Source organism: Miniopterus natalensis, chromosome 1, assembly GCF_054644295.1.
Source record: "Miniopterus natalensis isolate mMinNat1 chromosome 1, mMinNat1.hap1, whole genome shotgun sequence".
NCBI classification, from domain to species: Eukaryota; Metazoa; Chordata; class Mammalia; order Chiroptera; family Miniopteridae; genus Miniopterus; species Miniopterus natalensis.
The window spans coordinates 57,316,216-57,344,195 of NC_142081.1; the positions used below are offsets into that span (position 1 = coordinate 57,316,216).

At 40.8% G+C, this 27,980-nt stretch overlaps 2 protein-coding genes across 2 annotated transcripts; one reads left to right on the plus strand and one right to left on the minus strand.

Moving 5' to 3' along the window:
- The first annotated feature begins 630 nt into the window (after window positions 1–630).
- On the plus strand, window positions 631–3,478 carry ELL3 (elongation factor for RNA polymerase II 3). The gene is made up of 10 exons (XM_087814657.1): window positions 631–762; window positions 1,360–1,472; window positions 1,594–1,792; window positions 1,882–1,961; window positions 2,095–2,167; window positions 2,346–2,529; window positions 2,613–2,655; window positions 2,787–2,958; window positions 3,182–3,226; window positions 3,303–3,478. The coding sequence occupies exons 1-10, from the start codon at window positions 631–633 to the stop codon at window positions 3,411–3,413; spliced, it is 1,152 nt and encodes a 383-aa protein (XP_087670783.1). The 3' UTR covers window positions 3,414–3,478.
- Window positions 3,479–4,940: 1,462 nt separating this feature from the next.
- PDIA3 (protein disulfide isomerase family A member 3) lies at window positions 4,941–27,872 on the minus strand. Its single transcript, XM_016211533.2, has 13 exons — window positions 27,662–27,872; window positions 20,964–21,042; window positions 18,995–19,112; window positions 14,379–14,486; window positions 12,604–12,733; window positions 9,653–9,769; window positions 9,221–9,346; window positions 8,411–8,593; window positions 7,494–7,602; window positions 6,826–6,954; window positions 6,233–6,312; window positions 5,596–5,653; window positions 4,941–5,373 (listed from the first exon to the last, which is right to left on the minus strand). The coding sequence occupies exons 1-13, from the start codon at window positions 27,826–27,828 to the stop codon at window positions 5,260–5,262; spliced, it is 1,518 nt and encodes a 505-aa protein (XP_016067019.1). The 5' UTR covers window positions 27,829–27,872; the 3' UTR covers window positions 4,941–5,259.
- Window positions 27,873–27,980: the final 108 nt, after the last annotated feature.

Sequence of the window (27,980 nt, forward strand, 5' to 3'; positions counted from 1 at the left end):
CAAGCTTCACCGCTGACACAACACTCATTTTCTCTCGTCCTTAGTTAGAAACCGGCTTCGGGTCTGCATCAGTACCGTGGGGGTGGGGGAACGTGGGGAGCAAAAGTGCTGTAGAAGGTGCTGGAGTCAGGGATCCCCTTTTGGGTCCGCCACCCTCCGGCCTCTGGGGGCTCTTGGCCTTCGAAGAGCCTAGCAACGAGGCTCTCTCTCCTGCGCCTCTGCGCCTAAAAGCCTCCAGAGGAGGCAGGTTCAGCTTCACTTAGAGACAGCAACGCTGACTTCAGGTTGGCGGGGGAAATTGAGGCAGGACCGGAGATTCTGGGTGAGGGGTCTGTGGCTGGCCGCAGCCTTTCTCTCAGGAACTGAGGGAGCCCCAACCAAAAGCCCAACCAGGTGCGTGCCAAACCAAGAAGAAACTGCTGGGGTCCTCGCGGCTGTGCTGCGGGAAGCGAAGCGCCGCCCAGGCGGCTGGGAAAGGAGTGGTGCTCGCTGTGGGTGGGGCCGGGGGTGGGTCCTGGCGGGGGCGGGGCCGACCTGGGCTACCGGCTATGCAAGTCTAGCCTTGCAGAGCGAAAGTGGTGGTGGTCCTCGTGTGTGGCTCCAGTTCTGCTTGCGCTCGACCTCGCGGCCATGGCGGGACCCCAGGAGTTTCTGAGTGGGAAGCTCCGGCTCTGCTTCACCCCTGCTGCCCGGACCAGCCTCCTGCTGCTCAGGCTCAACGAGCCGGCTCTGCGGGCGCTGCGCGAGTGTCAGCGGCAACAGGTGCTGCGGGCCCCGGGCCCCATCTTCCCCAGCCACTACCCCTCGGGACCTCAGGCCTCCGCTGGAGACCCTCACAAAGGGACCTGGGGATGGGGAGCGGCATGCACAGGCTCCGGCCTCCCCACTTCTCCTAGTGAAGCCTGCGAGGCCCGTCCCTCCCAGCCCCCGACGCCGGATCCTGGGGACGCCGCTTCACCTGCGCTCAGTTTGCGTCTGTGCTCTCTCCGCAGGTTCGCCCAGCGATCGCTTTCCAAGGCAACCGAGGGGTAAGTACGGACCTGGGGTGTGTGAGAGCGGACGCGGGCTCAGGAAAAGTATGGTCAGGGCGGGAGACTGAGAGCAGTCATGGTCTGAGGAAGTTCCTGAGAACTGAACCCCAAAGGGGTGAGGGGGCTGCCTGGGTTGTGGTCCCAGGAGGCTGCGGTTGAAGAGACTGTGCCATCTCAGCCTCCTGGGAACTCAGGCCCAGCTGCACCTGGTGCGCTAACAAGTCCCTTGGGACCCATCTTCAGCCTTAAGCTGGCTCAGGGAGAAATGGCATTGGCAGGAGGGGGAAGGGCTGACTACATGGGGCTTACGGTCTTCTTTCACTCCCAGTATCTGAGACTCCCAGGCCCTGGCTGCTCCTGCCTTTTCTCCTTCATAGTGTCCCAGTGTGGCCAGGAGGGCCCTGGTGGTGGCTTGGACCTTGTGTACCAACGCTTAGGCAGGTAAGGGGGAACAAACAGGTAGCAGGTGAGAAAGGGTTTGTGGTAAGTCCAGGAAGGGGATGTCCAGAGGTGCTTTAAAAGGTCTCCACCTCCTGTTATTTTTTCTACCACCCCTTTCCAGATCTGGGCCTAACCGCCTCCACTGCCTGGGCCCACTCAGGGAGCGCCTCACTATTTGGGCAGCCATGGATTCCATCCTAGCCCCATCATCAGTTCAGGGACACAACCTGACTGAAGATTCCAGAAATCCTGAGAATTGGCACAATATAGGAGACTATCCTGGAGATGCAGTTTCACATCCACAGATGGCACAAGAGGAGGTGAGGCTAGAAGCTATAGGGAGTTGGTATAAGGTGGGGCAAAGCCTGAAGCCCAGGTAGCCAAGTGCCCCTGCCACTTTCCCTGCCAGGTGCCAGATCCACTGGCAAGCAGCCAAGGACGGTCACTCCCAGGATCCTCAAGGGAACACATGGCACAGTGGGAAGTGAGGTACTTGGGGCAGGGTGGAACTCTGCCTGGTGTTGTCTTCCTTGAATCTCCACCCTAAATGCTATAATAAGAAATCTAGCCCTACCTCCTACCCTGGTCTTCATCTCTTCCATTCCCTCTTCAAATATCCTAGGAACCAGACCCATCTTCCAAACAGAGAGCCTGATCACGCACTGCCTTCCACTAGCAAGAAAAATATGAATAAGGTAAATTGTAATAGCAAGAGTTTTTCAGAGATTTGTCCAATCAGGCTAAAATTAAAAAATTGGGAGCTTTCATTTTGATGTTCACAGAGATCATTATATGGAAGTAATTTTCAAGAGAAAAACAGAGTAGGAGACTTCTGACATACAGGTAGTGTGACAAAAGTATTTTCCCCAACAGAAGCGTCCAGCACCTGCAGCTGCTATAGAACTGAAAGAAAAGAGGCTCAGAACTCTGCCTCTAGCTCCAAGTCCCCTACAGAGGCTGCCCAGTCAGGACCTACAAGAGGGAGAAGATTGGGAGCAAGATGATAAACATGAGGACATGGGCCCCAGGTTGGACCACAGTCCCTCAGTTCAAGCAGGTGAGTTAATGAGAAGAGAGTAAAACTGCCACAGTGGGGAAAAAGGCCGATAAACACCTTCGTGTTTTCTTCCTTCTTCATAGACTCTGAATCTCCAAGCCCTGAAGAGGTACCAGATTACCTCCTGTGAGTCCCCTGCCATTTCTAATTTTATCAAGTCTTGTGCATATGAGATATTAAGATGAAATTCCTGGGAGCTGGGAGCTTTGGGACATAATACAATTGAAGGTGGTAACTTAACTTTCTGCTGCTGGCAGGCAATATGGGGCCATCCACACTGCAGAGCAGCAACATGCTTATGAGCAGGACTTTGAGAGAGATTATGCTGAATACCGCATCCTGCATGCTCGAGTTGGGGCTGCAAGCCAAAGGTTCATAGAGCTGGGAGCAGAGATCAAGAGAGTTCAGCGAGGAACTCCAGAATACAAGGTAAGGACTGGACCCAGGCTGGCTCTCCAGCTCTACTGGCCATAAACTCCCTGCTAACTGCCCACAAACCTATTTGTTCAGTGACCAAAGTGACAGGTAAGCCTGTTTTGAGAGAAAATTTGTTCTGTATCATTTGGTAGCATGAGAAGTTACTTCCCTCCCTTAAGAGAGCTAGTTTTTTTTCTCAAGGTTAAACTTGATGCTAGCATTTTCTTTGTTTCAGGTGCTGGAAGAAAAGATAGTCCAGGAATATAAAAAGTTCAGGAAGGTAAGGCTAGGTTTGGGAATGGTAGCAAGAAGGTAAAAAATGGATTTTTTTTAACATGGATGCTTTTTCTCTGCAGCGGTACCCAGGTTACAGGGAAGAAAAGTGTCGTTGTGAGTACCTGCATCAGAAATTGTCCCACATTAAAGGTCTCATCCTGGAATTTGAGGAAAAGAACAGGGGCAGCTGAAGCGGTCAGAGGGCTATTGACCCTCTCTGCCCAGGAGATATGAAGGAACAAAACAGCTACAAAGTAAATAGAGTGCAACTGTCTGCTCTTGTTATTGCTGAGTCCATAGTGGCACGTAGGAGAGCTGCTCTAGGTTAAGGTTTGATTTTCGTTGTTGCCATATTTTAATTTTTAGGGTGTGGGCACAGTGCCAACACTCTACAGCTGTGTCCAGCAGACTAAGAAAAGCAGCAGAGGCTTGGCTTCTCCACCTTTAATTCAGCCAAGTCATTTTCAAATCCCGAGAAATAGCACCATTTCCAGGACAAGACAGCCCGAGAACATTAGAATTCAGCCTGGTAGCTTCCCTAACAAAACAATGAGAACTTTTAGGAAGTTATAATACACCTGGATATAATGGGAAATGGCTTGGGGTCTTACCCATGTACTGAAAGTGAATTCTTTGACAAACATGACTAAAAAAATTAAAACGGTTTCCATGTCCTTTGTATAAATTTATATGCTTTCCTTGTCTTCCAAAGCAGTGGTTCTTAACCCTGGCTGTATGTCTCAACTATTTCTGGGCTCTCTAAAAAATTACATCTTCAGATACAAGCCCAGGTCTTGTGAATTAGAATCTCCAAGATTATGGTTAGGCTTCTTTACTTCTTCAAAGCACCATGGATGATCCTGATACATATTTTGCTATAAGGCTCTACCAAATCCACCTTATAATTAGAGATATCAACTAGAGATGACAGTAGGAATAAAGTTCTCCTTTTCTAAACATCAAGGTTGAAGATCACTTACAAATTAGGGATCCTATTTGGAAAATATTCAGTGACTGAAAACTAAAACCATGGATAGGATTTGGATTTACTCACAAAAAGAAGAGAGGAAATGGTTCAATTCATTCCTCAATGTTACAGAAGAAAATGGATGCTTCACTCACAACCAGGAATGATATTGCCTTTCCCAGTCCACTGGAAAGTTAATAGGCCCCACCCTGGGCTTCAGGGGACAGAGCTGCACCCAGCAGTGTCAGCAATTCCTGAAACAACTTCGATGGGGCCCCAACCTGATGCCACACCCATGCAGAGCATTTCTGGGCAGACAACAGCTCTTGGGAGGTATAAACATGGTCAGCTACATGCCCAGGATAAACAGCAACCCATCCTTAAGGCATGGACAGGGTCAGAAACAGAGTCCAACACGAAAGGTCCCTCACCTGTTCTAATTATCCTACTAGGGGCCTGGGCAATAAACATAAAAGGATAGAGACAAAATTTGGGAAGGATTTGCAGGTGATAACTATGGACCCAGATAGTTGGTCTATAGCTGTACTGGCCAATATGGTAGCCCCTAGCCCTATATGTGACTATTTAAATTAATGAAAATTTAAAATGTAGTTTCTAGCCATATTTCGAATGCTCAGTAGCTACCTGTGTTAGACAAGGAAGCTTATAGAACATTTCCATTACCACAGCAAGTCCTATTGGACAGTGCTGGTCTAGAGAACCATTGGTTTCCCGTCTCGTGGAAAAAAGATAGTTTAAAGGGGGCTCATTTATTATCACTGTTCCAAATGTACAAAAAAAATTAGAAAATAACCCCCCAACTCCATTCCCCCCACCCCCACCAACACAAATAATTTTCCCCAAAACCACAAGCATAAACTCATCCTGGTATTTCCATAAACAGTGCAGCTAAGAAACAGTTTAGAGAAAATTTAACAGGATTCAGATTATATCCATCTATCCTCTCAGCCCTGAGAGGTAATAATCCCATATTGGTACCAGTCCTCCCTAATGGTTTTGCCAGCTCTGGTGGAAGAGTCCTTTACAAAGTGGTATGTTTGGCTGCTGCTTTAGAGATCCTCCTGTGCCTTCTTCTTCTTCTTGGGTTTTTCTTCTTGAATTATAGGAGGGTTTGTAGCTTCTCGCTGTAGATAGCTAATAAAATCACTTAATTCACGGCCACCCTGAAAAACAGAAAGATTACTATGAAAATTTAACCATTTAAAGAAACATGGGTTTTTCCTTCACTCCCAATAAGACTTCTGAGCCTGTAAAAGCACATAAACAGACACATATATTGACAATGAAAGTTGAGTTTCCTGTTAAATAAACTTAAAGAGCTAGGTATGCTCAAGTGTGTGTGAGTATGTGTGTTTATTTGTGGAGAGATGAGACAATGTACTTACTTCGTATTTCTTTGGATCTAGCTTCTTGTTGGCTGGAGAGAAGTAGATGGTAGGAAAACTGGGGAAAGGGGAAAAAAAAGTATTAATTTCCAATTCCAGAGTAACTCTGACATATACTTCCTCAATAACTGTTTCTGGGAATAACTTCTCTTCATGATTAAAAAAAAAAAAATTAAATATATGTCTTTATTGATTTCAGAAAGAGGAAGTGAGAGAGAAACATCAATGATGAGAGAGTCCTTGATCAGCAGCCTCCTGCACGCCCCCTGCTGCGACTGAACCTGAAACCCAGGCATGTGCCCTGACTGGGAATCGAACCTCGATCCCCTGGATCAATGCTCAACCACTGAGCCATGCTGGCTGGGCCATGATTTTTAATCTGACCAGATACCAGTCTCCATCAGTGGCTAGGGTATATTTGACCAAAACTCAGGAATATGAGAGTTCACAAAATCTGTGGCAGTTACGTAGGATCATGCTGTAGGACTCTAAGCCAGGAAAGCATTAGTGGTTCTATGCTCAACTGGAGTATGAGGGCTCCCCAAACTATACCCAATAAAAAAAATGGTTTGCCAGCTTTTTTTTTTTTTTTTTTTGTCAATTGCCTACACATTTTTATTAGTTTTAATCTACTTACCCTCTGACTTCATATGGAGAAGGCACATCATTGGCTGTGGCATCCATTTTGGCTATGACAATATTTGGGTCTTTTCTGAGCTGTTAATAAAAAGGTTAGATTTTTAAATTTCAAGTTTGCAGTGACCAAGAGACACTTAGTCAATTCAGGACTTAAAACAATCATATTTTTAAACACCTGAATAAGTTTTGCTGCTCAGACAGGAAGAGTAGTTAACACCACACATAATAAACTTTCACAAGTTTCCCTTTTCTCTCTTGCTTCCATATTGAGATGATATATAGCCATCTTCAAAACTACCTAGCCTAAATAAGACATTGTGAAGGCCATGGCAAGTGTTTTAAGATGAAGGAATGTAATGTTTTCATATAAACCATTACCAAATTTCAGAACCCTGGATACTTTTAACCATAATCCAGACTGAGTCTGAGTGGAGCTAAGGCAGGTATTTGAGGCACTGCTCAGGCTAATCACTAGGGGAAAGTCAGGAGTAAGTGCATAAACAATAGATAAGGTAACTAATTAGCCACTGCTAAATACATGTATCAACAGCCCAATTCAAATTTTACCTTCAGAATATGATTCAGACTTACCTTCTCTCCCAGTTCTTTATACTTCGGTTCTAGATTCTTACAGTGGCCACACCAAGGAGCATAAAATTCAATTAGCACATCTTTATTTACATCATTCACTATTTCATCAAAATTCTCTGCTACCACTACCTGGAAAACACAGAAGATTCTCCAGTTGGTAAGGTGAGCTGAAGAATAAATTCATGAGTTACATTTGTTTCTGGATCAATCCCTCTCAAATTTGATGTGCTATGTCACTGAAACCCAAATCACATTTATAGACTGTATTAAAGATGTTGCCATTCCCCAGAAACCAACTCATTCCAATGTCTGTCTCCTGTCAAATTATGTTCAGGAAGTCACAGGAAACAAGTGCTACCCAATCCTTCCTTAAAATAATCTCAGAACAACAATCTTAAAATTATTCTTAGGGGTTAGCTTGCTCTGTCCTGAAGAGTAACTTAGCTCTGATATAAACACCACCAGAAAATACGAAGGTTTTACAGTGCTGCCCCTACTGAGCACTATGAGCTCTGTCAATGCTTATTTTATGTATCAGGTGGGGGCGGGGAGGGTAAGGACAAACAAAAATGTAATAGCCAACAAGGTCTTCACTTAGACCCAGCATTTTTGGAAGAAATGAGGAGAGGCAACTGCATAGAGGCTTGGGGAGGCTGTGAGCACTTCACCTTTACAGGCCCATCGTTGCTCTCTGGGATTGGCTCAGACTTTAGGTATCGCTTTAGGCTGCCATCGAAATAATCCTGCAGGAATCTCTCAAGAGCCTTGCCATCACGCCTGCCAAATGGAAAGACAAGGGTCAGGTTTGTTAATTTACTCCCACCATTGATAGGATTAAAAGCAATTTTTTAGAATAGTTTCTACATATTTTAGCTTCAATTTCAAGACTAGCTTGAAAGCTTAAAAAAAGGGGGAGGAAGTGGAGCTCTTATCTCTCAATATTCAGGACTACTGACGAACAAAAAACCAACCACTTTGTACTTCTAGTGTGTTCTTTGTGGATTAGAAAGGGCAGAGAAGGAAGAAAATATCGGTCTTTTGAAAATTCAATTCTATGAAAGAACCAGTTTTATTTTGTTGCTTTTGAGAACAGTGCCTATTTATGGCATCTCATTTTACTGATTTGTTCACAAGGAAGATTTTCCCTTGTCTTGATCCCCCAAAGTCTTACAAGGTGAAAGTCAAAATTATCTGGGGACTTAAGACCTCTCCACCTCCCTGAATTTACTTTAGGCCAATGTGGTATCCCAAGAAAAAAAAACATTCTGTAGGGTTGGGAGAGTGGGTTGGTCTAAATTACATCAGTCTCAAATAGATTGTCCAGTGTTCTCTATGGCAGGGTGGAAACAATCATGTAAGAATTCCAAGCGGCCATCCTTTTTTTAGTTTCCAGAATTACTTATTTATCATGATCCCTAAAGTAAGTACCTGTAATTAACTGAGAAAAGTGATAGTCAAAAGGCTTTGACTAGAAGACCTATTTTCATATTCAAACATTCACTTTTATAAATTTTCAATAGTGTAAAGGACTTAATAGTTTCCTTGCAGAAATCAAATCCCAAACCCACGCTAACTTGTAACTCACGAGAACTCTTCCTGCATGACAAACTTCTCTCCTTTAGCAGTTCTGATAGCAACAACAGGAATCTCTCCGGCAGTGCTTTCCAAACCGAAATCGGAAAGTTCATGGCTAAAGGTTTTGCGGCTAGCTACGGCAAAGTTAAGTTTGTGTCCAGCATCCAGGAATTTCTTTGCTACCATCATCACCCTGTGGGAAACAAGAGAAATTTATGCCTATGCCAAGATTATATCAGGGTGATAAAGCACTTCTGAAACCAAGAAGCAAGAGTCTAGAAAACAAAGAATAGACCTCTGGAATCAGCCTGAACTTGTTTTTTTGGGCACTGACACAGGATTATGGTGTACTCCACTGTCCTACTGAACTTCACTGCCACACTGGCGGTGCCAATCAAATAGTCCATTGCCACTGAATCTTGATATATAACTAAAATATTGCAGGCATAATGACTAATCTATAAAGAACGCTTATAAGGCTAAAATGCACCGAAAGTCTCAATGGGCAAGTAGGCACAACGTTTTAGAGTACATTTTAGATCACATCTGCATTTTTTATTTAGAGGTAAGAAGGAATCAGCTGTACCACAAGGGTTGGGAGGACATTGGTTGGTATAAATTACAAGGCAAAGGAATACCTATGGAAGATATGTCCAATAGATTTTAGAAATAGTTTATGTTATGTTATTTGTCCTTATGGCTCCAAATGTTTTTGGGAGCCAACTACTGCTCTCCCATCACACATGGTAACAGGGTAGCTGGAAGGAACTGTTTACATACTGGGTAAACTTGTTTACAAAGGGGAAATATGACTTATTACCTGTTTCTCCAGTAGTTGGAACCTTTAGCATTCTTTTCATAGTCCACATCATAGTAAGCCACAAGTAAGTCCTTGCCCTGTAGCAAGTCTTTATTATCTTCTGTCATGTGAGGGCACATACCAAAACTGAAATGAAATAACACAGTATCAAATTTGGTGGCTTTACAGCTGTATTATAGAATTATCACAAAGTAAGTGATAGCACTTAAAAAGAAAAGAAATTTTCAGCATGTAGGACAAGTACTGAGCAAAATACCTTACAGGACAATAGAGCTCTAGGGCCCACACATTACTGCTTTAATATAAACGTCAATTATTATTATTATAATCCCTTGAGACTATTTAATCCAGAACATGGATTGGTTTAATAACTGAGGTAAACAATATATAACGAAGCCAAGGAATCCCAAACAAGATATAGAAAGTACTCACATGTTTTCCTGGATAAATTTTTTAATCTTGCCACTGGTCATTTTCTGTTCTGTATATGCCGAAGTTTTGTCCTCAAACTTGTTCATCAGGTGTGAGGGACGAAACAAGGTGATGCCCCTTAAATAAATGAAAAAGTCTTAGTAGGTAGACAGCAGAAGAACTGTCTCCCATCTTTTACTTAAAGCTCAAGACTATCTACTCCTGCTGCCACTTTTACTACCACCATTTAATTTAAGCACATAAGGACTCTTTTCTGTGACCATAGACTTGGCAACGTGACCTTATCAATACTAAGGTGCTAACCACTTTAATCTCAAGTGTACATATGTTGTGTTTAAAGGTTTAATAAATTCTATATTGAAAAGTTAAGAGATCCTGTTTTTAATTCTAGTTCCACCACTAATTTCAAAGACCTTACACCAAGTATCAATTTAATTCTTTTGGGTGCCAGCTCTTTCATCAGTACAAAAGGGGGTTAGAGTAGATGATTAACAATAACAAACAGAACCAACTTCTCCCAAAGCCCCAATATGTACAAAATAAAGAGCTTGCTCTTATTGGAAGGTACCTTGCCCTGCCACTCTCCTGCACAGAGAGAAAATTACTGTATTAGAGAAAATATCTTAAGATTTTTTCCAGCTATAATGTTATATAGATAGGTATACAATTATAATGTTTGGCTTGAGTTCATTAAAAATTCATTTGTTCTAGATTTCTCTATACCAATAAACCAAGTTTACAAATACATGCCGGGCAAGCAAGAGTGTGAACAAGGTTTTGTTTTTTTTAAAGTACAGTTACCAATTTCAGAGAAGTTATCCTAAAAGAATTGAAGTCAGGCAGTTATCTTTAATGATGCTATCGCGTTGGCATACACTACACATGAAGACCTTCACATAAGGATGTCATACAAACTTCTCAGTAAAACTTCGAATCAGGTGCTGGTAGACCACTTTAAACAGCAGTGTAAGAGGCAGCCACAGTGAACAAATCTAAGGTTAAAAGGCTGACACATGGTGTCCTTAATGAGACAGAAGAGCTCTAGATCCATTTATAGACCTGGTGTCTCTCAATCTATAAGGCAGAGCCTTATGATCAAGGCTACCAACTCTGCTGCCAGACTTTCTAGGTTCAAATCCCAGTTCCGCCACTTACCATATGAAGCTAGGAAAATTACTTAACCTCTGAGGGTTTTCTCTTCTAAAATGGGGAAAACAATAGGTCTGTCTCACTCGGTTAAGAGAATTAAATGAGTTATCAGTAAATGACACATAGTAAACACTACATAGTTTGCTAAATATGAATAAATAATACTAGTCCTTGGCACACTTAAAAAACGTTATGTGACCAGCCAGTGTGCAACAGTGGTTGAGCATCAACCTATGAACCAAGTGGTCACAGTTCAAGTCATGGTCAGGTCACATGCCTGGGTTGCGAGCTTGAGCCCCAGTGGGGTACATGGGGAGGCAGCCAATCGATTACTCTCTCATCATTGATGTTTCTATCTCTCTCTCCCTTCCTCTCTCTGAAATCAATAAAAAGATATTTTTAAAAAAAAAAAGACAAAACTTTATGTGTTCACCCTGAGTGAGCTCATCTAGTCCAATGGTTTCCATCATCATTTGTATGTGGTTGACCTATACATTTTTATCTCTAGTTCAGAACTTTTCCTGAATTCTAGTCTCATCTATTCAATTGTCTGCCCACTGGGTCTTCACCACCTGAATGTCACACAAACTTCTCAAATTCACTGTGACAAAATAGAACTTATCATCATTCCCCCCAGATTTGTTTCTCTTCATCTGTTGCCCAGCTTGATGATGACTGTCAATGGCCCAGTCATTCAAGTCTTTAGAAACCTACACTCACTCTAAGCACGTCCCTTTTTCACACATGGCTAGGGAGAGATTCCTATTGTTTACATTTTTGTTATACTCACTCCTTCCTCTCTCCATTGCCCCTAATACTACCTTAATTTAGGCTCTCAGATGTCACCTTTAGTTTAGACTCTCGACTGCCTTGCCATCTCTCCCCTTTCAAACCACCACCATATGGGTGCCAGTGACTTTTCTTCTAAAACACAAAATAAATCACATTATTCTCCAACTCAAAGTCTTCCAATGGCTCTCAAATGTCTAAAACATAAAACCTAAACTCTTCTGTATGGCATTAACATCTTCTATAATTTGGTCTCTGCTTACCTCTCCAGCCTTACCTTTCACTATGCCCTCAGTTACTAACGGTACTACAGGTCCTAACATGCCTAGGTTGTTTCACTTCTCATGGCCTGCACTCTTGCTGCTCTATCTGGAATAATTTTTATCCTAATTGCCATAACCTGCCTGGAAAATTTCATCTTTCAAGACACACTCAAAGAGTCACCTCTATGAAGATTTTTCTAATACTACTCGGCACCCCAAAAAAAAATATCACCCCTCCTTTGTATTTCCACCACACCCAGCATATATGCCTGTCATAACACCTATAATGCTCACTACACTTACATTTTTACATATATCCACTGTCTTTACCTACTCAATGTCACTGAAAGCTCACAACACTGTCCAGCACTTAGCTTAGTGCCTAGCAAGTGCTCGATAAACCCTTTTTAAAAAAAACAAACAGGCATTGCCTGGCCAGGCATGGCTCAGCAGTTGAGCGTTGACCTAGGATCCAGGTGATCAGGGTTCAATTCCCGGTCAGGGCAGATGCCTGGGTTGCGGGCCCGATCCCCAGTTAGGGGCGTGCAGGAGGCAGCTGATCAATGACTCTCTCATCATTGATGTCTCTCTCTCTCTCCCTCTCCTTTCCTCTCTCTAAAATCAATAAAGATATATTTAAAATAAAAAAATATATATGTTTAAAAAAAAACAACAGGCATTAAAAATCACCAGTTCACACAATAGCACTTGGTCCAGAAATTTACAAGGGCATTCATTTCAATCACTTACTCTCCATTATCATCATACTTGTTCACCAGAGATTCAACATTGGTGTGTGCAAATCGATAGTTATCCCTCAGGTTGCTGGCTGCTTTTAGAAACTCAGAGTGAGCTTCACTGAATAAATCCTTGAAAAAACCTATATGGAAAATATCAAACACAAGGAGGAAACAGTAAGTGCTGAGATAAAATTCCAAGCTTTTTAAATTTTTTAAATTAATTGTTTTAGAGAGAGATGAAGGGAGGAGGACAGAGGAAGGGTGGGAAAGAAAGGAGGGGAGAGAGAGGGAAACTTGACTTGTACCTCTTAGTTGTGCATTCATTGGTTGCTTCTTGCATGTGCCCTGACTGGGGATATAACCTGCAACCCTGGCATATAGGTACGATGCTCTGACTAACTGAGCTACCTGGCCAGAGCTAAATTCTTCTATTTCTTAAAGCCTTTATTCTATTATGGACAAGCAAAGCAAGGCAGGCAGGACTGGGTCTGCTTTGCCATGACTACCTAGGAAATCTGACAAAATACTTAGGATGAGAATTCTTCCTCTACCTTTAAAAAATATTTTTGGCCCTAGCCGGTTTAGTTCAGTGGTTAGAGCCTCAGCCCATGGACTGAAGGGCCCAGGTTTGATTCCGGCCAAGGGCACCTACCCCAGTTGTGGGCTTGATCTGCAGCCCTGGTCAGGGCCCGCGAGGGAAGCAACCAATCAATGTGTGTCTCTCATATTGATGTTTCTCTCTCTCTCCCTTCCACTCTCTCCGAAAAGCAGTGGAAAAATACCCTTGGGTGAGGATTAAAAAAATTAATTAATTAATTAAAAAAAAAATATATATATATATATGTGTTTTTGAAGGAGCCAAAGGAGAGGATTTGTAAGGGTTCAAGTCTCAACTCTAGTTTTTCACAAATAAATTATTTGTGCAAACTGCTTTACTTCTTAGAGTTTCAGGATTAAATAAGGCAATATATCAAAATAAACGTAAACTGCCATATTTTTTTCTGTCTTGTCTTTAGAACTCCAAGTTTAGAAAAGTGACTGAAATGAGAGTTTAATAAATGTCTGCTTATGGTTAACTCTTTCTAAAATATACTGAATCAGTAAAATGCAGAGAAGTGGCTTTTAGTCAAATCTAACTTATAAACCATCTTCTAGTATGAGAAAGCCAGTTTTATTATAACAATTAGGAGCCAGGCCAGGTGTGGCTCAGCAGTTGAACATCAACCTATGATCCAGGAGATCTGAGTTAGATTCCCTGTCAGGGCACATGCCCGGTTGCAGGCTTGATCCCCAGTAGGGGGTGTGCAGGAGGCAACCGGTCAATGACTCTCTCATCATTGATGTTTCTCTCCCCCCACGCCCTTCCTCTCTCTGAAATCAATAAAGACACATTTAAACACACACACACACCCCTTAGCAATTTGATCTTAAAATTTAAATGCCCTATGACTATGAAAATAGCAGACACAGGTCCTGCCATCTTAAAACCCTACTTTCAGTCTTAACTACCCTATTACTTGAATTAAAGTTCAGAGTTTTAGATGTGATAGAAAACACTGAAGATGTTCCTATTTTAGTCCTTTAACTGAAATTAAATTTGTAAGAAGACGCTCAAAACACCAATTTTTTCCACATTATAGTAATGCTGAGCTAATTCTATGAGTTTTATTTTTAACTGTCCCCAATATTACCAAAACTGTTTTAACTTTGGTGTTTACTCAGACATACGGGGTTTTTGAAACCAAGCCAATGATCCTGTGGCTCAATTAAATATTTGCTACTTACCCACTACAGAAGCATCTTTATCACCAATGAACTTCTCAAATTCTTCCTCAGTCCTGAGAGGAACTGAAGCTGGTCCTGCCTGCTTCTTCAGGTGGCTGACAATTCCATCTTAAAGGAAAAGACGAAGGATTATAGCAACAAATTTATAACTTTTGAGAGGGTAACCAACTATTCACGATTCAAAGTTCACAAGGTTCCCAAGGGTATACAATGAAGTTGTCTTCCCACCCTTGTCCCTACTTACCCAGTTTCCTCCCCATAGGATAAGATTTCAGTTTTTTATGTACACTTCCAGAGATATTAGACATAAACCAATTATTACATATTTATTCATTGCTTTTTTTCCTCAAATGGCAGCATACAAATATGCTGTTCTGTATTTGTTTTTGTCATTAACCACAATTTAGAGATAATTTATGTCAATGTACATAGAGCTCCCTCAATCTTTTTTATGAATGCGTAGTGTTTCATTGCATGGATGTACCAAAATTTACTTAACCAGCAACAATTGATGATTTGATTTCTTGCTGTTATAAATGATTCTAAAATAAACAACTTCACACTAATGTTATTTTGCACATGACTGAGCATATCTGTAGGGTAAATTCCTAGAAATAGATTCACTGGGTCAAAGAGAACATGCATTTATAATTGTTAAACCGTCTCCCAAAGAGACTACTTATTTATACCTCTACTAGGGATACAGTAAAGTGTTTATAACAGTACAAATTAAACAATAACTTTGTGCATAGAACACTCTTTTCCCCAGATATCCACGTGGCTCCTTTCCTCACCTCTTTTAGGTCTTTGCTCAAATGTCATCTTAATAAAGCCTTCCCTGATCATCCTATTGTAAACTAAAACCTATTCAACCTCCAAAGCTCCTTTATCTCTTTCTCTGTTTATCTTCCTCTACAATACTTCTCACCCATCTAATTAATACACTCTATCATTTTTTATCTCTCTCTCCCCACTACAAAGTAAATTCTAAATGGGTAGGGATTTTTGTTTTGCTGATACATATCTAGCTCTAAGAATAATACCTAGCACATAAGTTCAAAAAACATCATTTTGCAAATAACAAATCCCTTATTCTCAAGTAGAACAAAAGTTACTTACAGCCTTACTAAATTTTATTTATTTATTTATTTATTTATTTATTTATTTATTTATTTCCTCACCTGAGGATTTTTTTTCCATTGCTTTTCAGAGAGTGAGACATCGATATGAGAGAGACATATCAATTGGTTGCCTCCCAAAGGTGCACCAACCAGAGCCTGCAACCAAGGTATGTGCCCTTGGCTAGAATCGAACCTGGGACCCTTCAGTTTGCAGGTCGATGCTCTAACCACTGAGAAAAACGGCTAGGGCTAGCCTTTCTAAATTTTAAAAGCAGAAAATACAATGACTCAGCATGCTTGTACAGGAGTTTAACTACATACAGGTCAAATCACTCCATGTACAGGATCCATCCAAATCACACTTTCTTATTGAGGTGAAATGGACTAGATAAATAAAATAGTTTATACGTAATAATAACTACACACAAAAATCTTTTTATCCCTTAAGCCTAGCTGACAGACCATTATTCTACTTTCTTCTGGGGCCCACGGAAACCATTCACAGGTTCAAAATGCTTACAGACCTGACAGAAGCAGTGTAATTCTCCATAATATTCTACCTCTTCCACCCTTTTTCTCTTCTAAGTAATGTACTCTAATGATTTGCTAACTGGCTGACACAGAATACTGTTTACTCTTTCAACATGATTGAATCTATTTGGCATTTTTTGTAAGGTAGTTTTTTCCCTTCTTTTCTCTCTCTTCATGGATTTTTTTTCTCTTAAATGTTTTCCTCAACTCACAGAGGAGGGGTTGTAGATTATTTGAAATTGGATATGAACTGTTCAGTCTTTGAGGGGACTGTTATTACTATATCACAATATAAATTATTATAAAAAACTTTAATTCAGGGTTATGATGAAAAGACAAACAGCATAGTTCTTAAAGGAGTACATGAGCAAAATAATCCATCCTAAGTAGCCAAATGCTGAGAAATTTTTGAGTTAAAAAAAATAAAACCCAAAAAACTAAGTTGCAGCCCAAATGAGAATATTTTCCTAGCAGCATTCTGGTTGATTTATCTACAATTTACTTAAGACCTGTCCAACTTCAGAAAAACTATATTAATTAAATTTTAATTGTTAACTTTATCCTAACTGTATCCTAAATAAAACAAACAAAATCTGAATGGTAACATGGCTTCTCATTAATGATTTTAAGCTCAGGGGAAAAAAATGAAAAAAAAATTCCTTTTGTGTTTAAGACATAATAATTTTGAGTGTTGGCTAAATGACATCAGCTGGGCCAAAATATTTATTCATGCATTAAACAAAGAGTTTCCGAGTATCTACTACTGGTGCCAGTCTAGGTGCTGGGAACAGAGTAGTAAATAAACCAAACAAGGTCTCTTGCTCTCTTGGACCTTGCAAAACAAAGTATATCTGCAAATAAATCCACAAATACATAATAAAATAATTCTCCAAATAAAGAAATAATTTTAAAAAATCGATGCTATGCAGAGAATTAAGAGGATGATGTCATTTAAAAAAACCCCACAGCCCGGCCGGGCGTGGCTCAGTGGTTGAGCATCAACCTAGGATCCAGGCGATTGGGGTTCGATTCCCGGTCAGGGCACATGCCCGGGTTGTGGGCTCAATCCCCAATGACTCTTTCATCATTGATGTTTCTGTCTGTCTGTCTCTCTCCTTTCCCCTCTCTGAAATCAATAAAAGATATATTTAAAATAAATAAATAAATAAATAAACCCCACAAAAACATATATATAGAGAGAGATCAAGTGCATGCAGGCACACGGGGAGGCGGGGGTAAAATTTAAGCTAGGATCTGAATAAAGGAGCAAGTCATGCAAACATAGTTCAGGCTATGAATACAGCCAGGACAAGAGTTCTGAAGTGAAACAGTCTTCAGATGACATCAGAATTAGGAATGGGTCATGCTATGTAGAGCTTCATGTATGAGTAACAATCACACTAAAAATATTTTATATCACCTACAATGCCCAAACTGAACCCCTTTCTTATTAGCTTACTACCATAAAACGTAAAATATGCCTGAATATTTGATAGACTCAAGATAAAACTTTGTTCATATAAAAATATTTTTTCAATTATGGGCCCTATAGAATCTAGCTCTCTATTTATGTCTCAAATTTCACCTGTCAGCCTTGCTAATTATATTCTAGCCACACAGTGTCTCTGCCTTGGACACATCAAGCTCAGTTATGCCGTAAGGCCTTTTTGCACTGGCTTTCCCTTTGCCTGGAGGGCTCTGATCCAGATTTTCTCATGGCTGGCTCACTCCTATCATTCAGTTCTCAGCTCAAACTTTACTTCCCTATCACCCTGATTATGTGGTGCTCCCAAGACCACATTGTCTGGTCTTATTTTTCTCCTTTAATGCTCTTATCACTAACTGAATTTATCTTATCCATATACATTTTTGACATTTAAAAATTTTTAACTGTGGTACAATATACAACATAAAATTTACCATCTTAACTATTTTTAATTGTACAGTTCTACGGCATTAAGTACATCCACATTGTTGTACAACCAATCTCCAAGACTGTTTTCATCTTGCAAAACTGAAACTCTACACATTAAGTAACTCCCCATGCTGTCCTCCCCAGAGCCCCTGGCAACCACCATTCTACTTTGTCTCTATGAGTTTGACTACCGTAGGAACCTCATATAGGAGGAATCTCACAATATTTGTATTCTTTGTGACTGGCTTATCCCACTTAGCATGTTTTCAAGGTTCAACCATGTTGTAGTTCATGTCCTAACTTCCTTTCATTTATATATAATTATTAATACACCACATGTTGTGTATCCATTCATTCACTGATGGACATTTGGGATGCTTCCACTTCTTTTCTATTGTGACTAATGCAGCTATAAACAAGGGTGTAAAAGTATCTCTTTAAGATACTGCTTTTAATTCTTTTGGGTATATATCCAGGTGGAATTGTTGGATCATATGACAAGTCTATTGTTTATATTTTTAGTAACTGTCATACTGTTTTCCATCGTAGCTGCATCATTTTACATTTGTACCAAAAACTCAAAAGGGTTCCAATTTTCCACATGCTCACCAGCACTTTTATTTTTTGATAGTCGTCATACTAATGGATGTGAAGTGGTAGATACCTTTAAGTATTTTTAAACTTCTTTGCTGCCTTTTTTTCTTCATCTCCCAGAATATAAGCATCACAAGAGTAGGAACATTATCTGTTTTGTTTATCAATAAATATTGAGCACCCAGTATATCTAGAATACCTGGCACAGAGTACTCAGTGATATTTGTGAAATGAAAAAATGTCTAGTTGATCTTACAACTCAAGTGCAAGTATTTTCTATATTACTTACATAATCTGTTCATTTACAGAAGTGTTTAGTTAGCTACTAAACTGACCTTTCAGGTGAAAAATTTTAAAGACTGAAAGTATGTTGCACAGACAACTGTGATGTTCACACTATAAAGAAGAGGGTACTTAACAAATTCAGTTTCCAGAATGTAACCGAGGATCCTTACCAGCAGTCCTGGGCCCATCATAAGCACCTGCTTCTTCACCATCTCTAAATATCTTCAGGGTTGGATAGCCACTGACTCCATACTTATTACAGGTGTTTGTGTTGGCAGTACAATCAACCTAAAGATTAAAATACATAAACCACTTGTTATCCAAATGCATGCAACAAGTTCTTCCTATATTTCCAAAATATTAAGACTGGTCAAGTCATAAAGGATCAAGCAATTCTTGACATACATGCCACAGAACATTAGATTTTAAAGGCACACTGGTGCTGGACTAGCTACATAAGAACCACCTAAGGAAATCTTTAAAATTTAGATTCCTGAGCATCATACAAAATACACAAATGACAATTTAAATTCTGCCCTTGGAGTTTCTATTGTTTAAAGCAGTCTCTACCTTTTTTCTGCCTCAGAAAAAGGGATATATCACTTAAGTTAGTAAGAGTGGCTTATTTTGATAATGATTATCATCAAAGGGATACATGGATAGGTGTACATACCGTTTAGCCAGGGTAGAATACAATTTGATTTGGCAAACCATCTAGAATTATTAGCAAAGGTACCAATACTTGAACATACCCCCCTGAGCTAGTATGAAACGGGGCTAAACTACAATATGACATCTAGTGATACCAATGAGGAAAAGGGAAAACGATTTCCATCTATTTAGTTACTTGGTATAATCCCAATGCTTTAGCATAAACTGAAGGTCAGAAAAGTAATGTGTCTATAGTAACAGGCTGTAGCCACATGAGACAGAAATTAAATCAAGAATGAACTCTTTTTCTATGGCAAGCTGCCATAGAAACATTAGGATTAAAAGGAGTTTCTGCCCTGGCCAGTGTGGCTCAGTTGACTGGGCATCATCCCATACACCCAAAGGTTGTCAGTTAGATTCCCCATTGGGGCACATGCCTGGGTTAGGGGCTCGAGGCAGCTGATTGACATTACACTCTCATATCAGTGTCTCTCTCTCTTTCTCTCACTCTAAAAATCAATAAAAATGTTTTAAAAAAATAAAAAAAGACTGGAACTATTGGTTTAATACAGAATAATTGCAAAATTCTGAAAGCATTACTCTGATTGTAAAAGCACATAACAAGTTTATAGTCGACCAGTTATCAACATCCTCATGCCATTTTCCTATTCCACATCACTGTGACTGTAACGTGATAGTTTAGGGAACTCATCTATTCAATAATAATTTTCCTCTAACCTTGACAACTGCATTCTTACTTTCTGTATTTGCCCCTTAATTTCTATTTTCCATATTTTACTTGGTTTCTTTTGCCAATAATTCCCTTTGTTCCACTACTTTTAATCTTTTGAAACCATAATCAATACAATAGTCAGTTGTGTATTTGCCCAGAAAGTAGTGTTCTCTCTTTTTTTGTTAATCCTCACCTGAGCACTTTTCCATTGATTTTTTTTTTTTTTGAGAGAGAGGGAGGGAGGGAGGGAGGGAGGGGAACACATCAATTGGTTGTCTTCCTCAGGCACCCCACCGGAGCCAGCATCAAACCTGCAACCCAGGTATGTGCCCTTGAAAGGAAATCCAACCTGGGACCCTTCTGTCCTCTGGATGGCGCTCTAACCACGGAGCAACACCAGCCAGGGCCAGAGTTCTATCTTCTTAGTACCATAAGAATAGAGGAAATATTAATTTTACAAACTATTATTTAAAATATCACATTTCCTGCCCTGGCCAGGTGGCTCAGTTTGTTAGAGCATCGTCCTGTACACCAAAAGGTTGTGGGGTTGATTCCCAGTCAGGGCACATACCCAGGTTGCAGGTTTGACCCCAGTAGGGGTGAGTATGGGAGGCAAACAACTGATGTTTCTCTCTCAAATCGATTTCTCTCTCTCTAAAAATAAAAAAAAACACCACCCACACATCCTTGGGTGAGGATTAAAAAAACCAAAAACCTCATTTCCTTTAATGAAGAATCCACCTATACTCACTCACCTTTGCTAATGGGACTATTCCTTTTAATCTGGTAGCTGCAGCTTCATACTCAGGGGCAAGTCTCTTGCAGTGTCCACACCTATACAGGTATATTAAAAAAAAAAAAAAAAAAAAGCCAAATTCTCAGTTTAATCCCACAAAATTTGTTAACTTTATTTCTCTAGGAAGAATCTCAAACTATTCTACTACTTTTGAACTAGCAGCTGCTTCCAAAAGCAAAAGCATCACTTGAACAACATCCATTAGTAATTAGGGCAAACCAGGGGTCTCAGAAGGTGAAAGTATTATCTCTAGCCTAAGGTTGACCCTATAGGATGGGCTCAGTCCAGAGCAGCGCCTATTTTCTCAATGAAAATGCAACTGAGTCCTGAAAGCAGTAGCCAAAAGTCTGTATATTCCACATTAAAGAGGTAAAGGGCTCATGCTCTTTTGACCAATTAATGAGGATAAAATGAAGGATAAGATAGCAATATTTTTCCTTTAAGAAAACAGCACTGCGGTTCTTAAAAATTAGTGATTGATATCTATAAGGTCCCAAATATGATATTAACTCAGTAAGAATCACCATCAAGTATTTTTTTTTCATTCCTTCACTATGACTCTTTTTGACCAGAAACCCACTTTGAGAGGGTAGCAGAATGCAGCCTAGAGGCACCCATTTGTTATACTCTAGCAACTCATTGGAAGTTTTTTCCCTCTCCACTGCGTTTTAGCTTAGCATCTGAATGACATGTTTAAGAGCAGAGGCCTGATTTTTACAGCTACACACTTCACCTGGCTATAAGTACTGATGAGGATAAAACATTATGCCAATTAGAAGGGGTTCCCAGAGGACCATCAGAAACACCTGCTCTTCTGTCGCAACGTCCTAACAGTCCCATAGGTATGCTGTATATGCAATGGGGGGAGGGGCAACAAACTCCTCCTTACAGCTAGCACCAGCTGTACATCATCTCTTCAAAACCCAATGGGTTGCAGAGGGATCACTTTGAGAAGGCGAGTAGTTCTGCAATCTCCCCACAGACAGCAAAAATAGAATTAGAAAACTGAAGGAAACATGGAAGAAACTTGAGCTGATATATTTCATAGCCAACAGTCTCAAAATTTAAGTGATGAGTAAGCAACTTAGAAACATTTGCCCCTGAAACTTGTTTAAACAAAGAACTACAAGAGCCTATATTCCTTAAAGTCTTTAAGAATCTTATTCAAAAATCATCATCAGAAAGCTTAAATGAAGGAAAAATGATATACACATTAAAAAAAAAGACTATATTAGATGTTGCTTAGGGTCACACACATATTTACTAAAAGTATAAAAGGACCAAATGATAAATACTGAATTCAGGATGGGGGGAGTATATAGGTGGGGAAGGAGTACACTGGGGGCCTTCAACTGTACTTTATTTTTTTAGACTGAGTGGTGAATAAATGGTATTCCTTATACCATATTTTACAGATGCACATTTTACCGTATCTGAAATTGGGATGTGTCTTGCAATAATGGTTCCTCTCTCACAATCAGTGGTATCTTAGATGTGTCTGAAATATGGTATAATTCATTATATCCTCTGTATTCCTTTAATATTACATAAGAAATTAATTTGTGTACTTGAGTTGTGGCAAAAATGCACAAATTACAATTAATCTACAATAAGGTAACCAATTTATCTGAGAAATCAAGGTTTTTGGGACCATAATAAGGGTTCAAAAGTTAAAAGAATGTATGTTATCCCTGGCCGGGGTGGTTGTGTTGTCTCATGCATCGAAACGTCACCAGTTCAATTCTCAGTCAGGGCACATGCCTGGGTTTTGGTCTTGATTCTCAGTAGGGGGTGTGCAGGAGGCAGCCGGTGCATGTTTCTCTCTCTCTCTCTCAAATCAACAAAAACGTATTTTTTTAAAAGAGGAAAAAAAAGAATGTATGTTAAAGGGAGTAAGTATTAGATCTGGGCCTTTAAGGATTTAAGGCTTCAGAAAGGACATGGTAAGAAATTTTAGATAAGGGGAACAATAAAACAAAGATAAAATTACTAGTGAGAATGAAATATTCAGAGATCTTCCAGGGGCTTTATTGTTGTTAAAAGATAATGTGTTATGTGTATTAAGACTACATCAGCCAGCAATATAATAGGAATGACAAAGGGGGAAAGCAGATATAAAAATAATGCCACCTAGAGGTAAAATATTTCACATGGCAGAAATGAAAGCTTGGCCCAGCATGGTAGAAATGAGAATAAAGAAGAAATAGACGAGAGATTTCTGTTCAATATGTAGTAATTGTCAAGAAGGCTGAAAACAAAATTTGTTGCCTATGGTACATCATTCTGGCTTTGGTGGTCTTCATTACAGGACTTCTAGTATAACCCTTAACAAGTCAGTTGAGCCCTTGCAGTGAAGACAAGAGTTAGAAGCAAGTGAAAGTTACACACAGGGTGGGGCAAAAGTAGGCATGCAGTTGTCTGTATGGAATATAATACAATAATTAAAAAATAATACAAAAATAAACTTTGAGTTTTACGTACTCACAACTGTAAACCTACTTTTGTCCCACCCTGTCCCCTCTTTTTAAAGATTTTTTAAAATTGATTTTTAGAGAGAGAGGAAGGGAGAGGGAGAGAGAAACATCAATGTGAAAGCAAAACATCGATTGGGCACGACAAGCGTGACTCAACAGTTGAGCATACGCCTATGATCCAGGAGATCAAGGTTCAATTTCCAGTCAGGGCACATGCCCAGATTTCGGGCTCAATCCCCAGCAAGGGGCGTGTAGGAGGCAGCCTATCAATTACTCTATCATCATTGATGTTTCTAGCTGTCTCCCCTTCTCCCTTCCTCTCTGAAATCAATAAAAACATAAACAAAAAAGAAAAAAAAAAGGTTAATCATTGCTGCCCTGGGCGGTGTGATAAGTGGTTAGAGTGTCAGCCTACGAACTGAAGGGTCTCAGGATCGATTCCCCGTCAAGGGCACATACTTGGGTTGTGCAGGTTCAATCCTAGCTCCCAGCCCTGGTCTGGGTGCATTCAGGAAGCAACCAATTCATGATTCTCTAGTAAAATAAAAATGAGCAAACTATTTTCTTAAAAAAAAAAAAAAAATAGTTTGCTGTGGTAAAGATTGGTGGTTAAATAAAAAATAATAGTCCTAGCCGGTAAATCTCAATGGTTAGAGCATTGGCCTGTAGATTGAAGGGCTGTGGGTTTGATTCTGGTAAAGGGCACATACCTCGGTTACAGGCTCAATCCCCGGCCCCGGTCAGGGCAAGTGTGGGAGGCAACCAATTGATGTGTCCCTCTCACATCGATGTTTCTCTGTCTCTTCCTCTCCCCTCTCTAAAAATCAATGGAAAAAATATCCTTGGGTGAGGATTAAAAACTACTACTACTACTACTACTCAGGTTTAGTGGGCGACATAGCCTATTTGCTCCCCTCACCCCAAGTTTTTTATTTTTTAATTGATTTCAGAGAGAGAGAGAGGGAGAGGGAGAGATAGAAACATCAACAATGAGAGTCATTGATCAGCTGCCTCCTGTACGCCCGTACTGGGGATCAAGCCCAAAACCTTTGCATGTGCCCTGACCAGGATAGAATTGTGACCTCCTGGTTCACAGGCCGACCCTCAACCACTGACACATGCCAGCTGGGCTCACCCCAAGTTTTTTATTTCAGTTAGTTCTATCCTAAGGAATGTACAACCTTGTTAAGTTAAATCACCTTGAAGTGAAGTATTTCTTCAACACTGGTTACTTTCTCATTGGAGTATTTTTTGGCATTTTCAAAAAATATATATTTTTAATTGATTTCAGAGAGAGAGGAAGGGGGAGAGAGAGACAGAAACATCAATAATGAGAGAGTCATTAATCAGCTGCCTCCTGCACACTCCCTGCTGGGGATCGAACCTGCAACTTGGGCACCTGCCCTGACCGGAAATCAAACCTTGATCTCCTGGATCATTGGTCGATGCTCAACAGCTGAGTCTAGCCAGCCGGGCTAAAATGGACAATTTAGACAGAGTTTAAAGGTGAACATTAAGTATAATCACTACTGCTTTCACCCACTCCTAGGTAATATGAAAACACAAATAATCACATCCACCTTCAGGGATGGCACTTAGCAGTTAATAATGAATCCCAACATATAATCACCCAAGAATCACCAATCATCATTTTATGCCTGCCCAGTACCAAAGGCTATTTTAGCCTCTAACATAAAAACTGATATAGTCCTTGCCCTAAAGAATACAAGTCTGGCAGTAGTAAGACAGTATTATTAGGTCCCAAAAGAGAAGAGGGAGCAACCAGTTAGCTGTTCACTGAAGGAAGAAGTAACTTTTGAGCTAAATTCTGTTGAAAAGTTTGATTTGGGAGTGGAGGATGGATGGGTGGATCATTGTACAGGCGTAAGAATTCCAAGTAAAGGAATCAGCATGTATAAACATAAATACAGGATGGGACAAAAGTAGGTTTACAGTTTTGAGAATGAAAAGCAGAGTTTATTCTTGTATTATTTATTAATTGTTGCATTATTTTACATACAAACAACAGTAAACCTACTTTTGTCCCACTCTGTATTAAATATTCCATTTTATACTATCCACAGTCTTTTTCTATACTCTATAAACATTGTATATAAAATGTCCCTATTTAATACTACTGACTTAAAGGGTAGGACACAAATCTACTACATAAGTAGATGTTTTGAGGATTTGAAACATACTCAACACTGATGAATGAATTTTCAGAAATTATCATGAACATTTAAATAGTGCTATTTATTTCCCTACAGAAATTCAGATACTCCCAGTCTTACAAATTACATAGATAACCGATTAACTCCAGAATGGAAGTATTAGTCTACAAAATCAACTGCAAAGAAATCTTTCACTTTCACTTGTAAAATGAAAGTGAAAAAACATCTTAAAACAAACCAGAAAAAGAACCTGCTCAAAAAAGGCTCATTTTACTCTCAGTAAAGATTCTCGAACTGTTCCTAAGTTGTAAGTATTCTTGATTTGTACAAAGGAATATAGCAGTCAAAAAAAATTTCCAGCCAGTGTATTAATAAATAAAAATAGTTTGAGCCCTGGTCAGCGTGGCTCAGTTGGTTGTAGCATTGTCCCGTACACTGAAAGGTTTTGGGTTCGATTCCCAGTCAGGGCACATATCTAGGTAGGGGATTCCATCCCCACTCAGAGCTAGTAAGAGAGGCAACTGAACAATGTTTCTCTCTCTCTCTCACCTCTAAATCAATAAAAATATTTTTAAAAATCTGCTTTAAACTAAGCCCAACTGCCCACAACTCTCCAGCAATTCACTTCATGTTGACCCCTGTAGTCAATGAAGCACCACCCAGTTTTAAAACAACTCCATACAGCCACTCTAATTATAGTGACACCCCCTTAAAGTTAACAGCATGGTTATATGATTAGGAAGAATTGTTTCTAAGCGAGAATGAGTCTATAGATGTATAAAGACCATCACCTATCATGTGTAATCAGTAATGCCAGTTAGCCACAAGAATGCCCTGGACACAAAATCTGTTACAAACTAAAAAAATTCACTGCCTCTAGCACATCCTTCTGGTTCAGGTGATCTTGACTTCAGGACTTCTAGTGTAACCCTCAACAAGCCAGTGGAGCACCTACAGTGAAGACCAGAATTAGAAGCAAGTGAAAGTTAATACACTTTGTTTTACCGATAGTTTTGAATAGATAGTTTTTAATTAAGGGTAATTGTGGCGGGCATGGAAAAATTAAGTACTGTTAATTAGCATGGATATACTGAGCTAGCTCATGTGTTAAGATCATTATTGTATGCAGTTTGCTGTGGTAAAGACTTGGGGGTTGAATAAAAAATAAAACTCAGATTTATTACTGAGCCAGAAATCTTATTTGCTCCCCGCCCCCACCCCCAGCTTATTATCTGTAGTTAGTTCTATCCTAAGGAATTTACACCCTCCTTCAGTTATATCATCCCGAAGTGGAGTATTTCTTCAATACTGGTTACTTTTCTCATTGAAGTTTTGGCATCTTTTACAGTTAAAACAGATACTTTAGGCAGATTCTGAAGAAATTACTCTTGTTCATCTACTCTTTCTTTTTGACAGGATTCTGCTGCTGCTGGGAAGTGATCAACTTAATGGAGAAACTGTTGCACCGTGCCACGGACAAAATAATTGCTAGCCCCAAGAAAGCACTCAGGACCATTCTGCAACCACTGAGTGACCTTGGCTAGAAACCAATGGATGCGGGGCCTCGGGCAAGAAGGAAGTACCCTGGGAGCACAGGACCTCTGCACTTGGTGAAACGTTTGCTTCCAATATAAGGCCTCGGAATGCCTAGTCTGAAGAATGAAGAATATTAGCACTGACTCACCCAGAAACTGTGAAGATACCCATCTAAGTGGGGTAGGGGGATGGTTAAACCCTCTGCAAAAAGGAAGTGCCGCAAGAGCACCGAGGTAAGGATGGGGCCGTGCGTGAGAGGGGCCTTCTCCGGGTTTTCCTTCTCGGGTCTCGCCCAGCGGCGATCAGCACCCACTTCTCCGCTCTCGGCTCCCCGGGGCTGGGAAATTTACCTGCCGCAGCCAGGCCCGCTGGAACTGTGTGGGGGGCCCTGCGCTGCGCAGGCCCAACCGTTCCCGAGCTTTCGTCCCCGGCCCGGCCCTCCCTCCCCGCTACTCCCGGCTCCGTGGCCTCACCAGGGGGCGAAGAACTCGACGAGCATGAGGCCCGCAGAGCCCGTGTCGGAGATGCGACTCTCGAAGTTGTCGTCCGTGAGTTCCAGCACGTCGGAGGCACTAGTTAAGCGGGCCGCGGTGAGAAGCAGCGCCACGCCCGGAAACAGTGCTAGGCGGCGGAGGCGCATGGCGACGAGGTGAGGTCCGGGCGGCCAGGAGGGTCGGGACTCAGCGGGGACTGCGGAAGCTGGGCCAGCGACTGGGTACCCTCTGCCTGCGCTCACGAGTCTAGCCCAGGCGGACCTGCAGCCGGAGGTCCCAACCCCCCAGCTCCGCTCGG

What these genes read in the sequence shown, in the direction of transcription:
- PDIA3 (XM_016211533.2), bottom strand. Translation starts at nt 27,828, where the DNA reads ATGCGCCTCCGCCGCCTAGCACTGTTTCCGGGCGTGGCGCTGCTTCTC. An exon ending in AAATTTATCCAGGAAAACAT is followed by an intron (nt 9,347 to 9,652) that starts GTGAGTACTTTC and finishes ATTTCATTTCAG; the next exon opens with TTTTGGTATGTGCCCTCACA. An exon ending in GCAACGATGGGCCTGTAAAG is followed by an intron (nt 6,955 to 7,493) that starts GTGAAGTGCTCA and finishes TGTGTTTTCCAG; the next exon opens with GTAGTGGTAGCAGAGAATTT.
- ELL3 (XM_087814657.1), top strand. Translation starts at nt 631, where the DNA reads ATGGCGGGACCCCAGGAGTTTCTGAGTGGGAAGCTCCGGCTCTGCTTC. An exon ending in GAGGAACTCCAGAATACAAG is followed by an intron (nt 2,959 to 3,181) that starts GTAAGGACTGGA and finishes TCTTTGTTTCAG; the next exon opens with GTGCTGGAAGAAAAGATAGT. An exon ending in AATATAAAAAGTTCAGGAAG is followed by an intron (nt 3,227 to 3,302) that starts GTAAGGCTAGGT and finishes TTTTCTCTGCAG; the next exon opens with CGGTACCCAGGTTACAGGGA.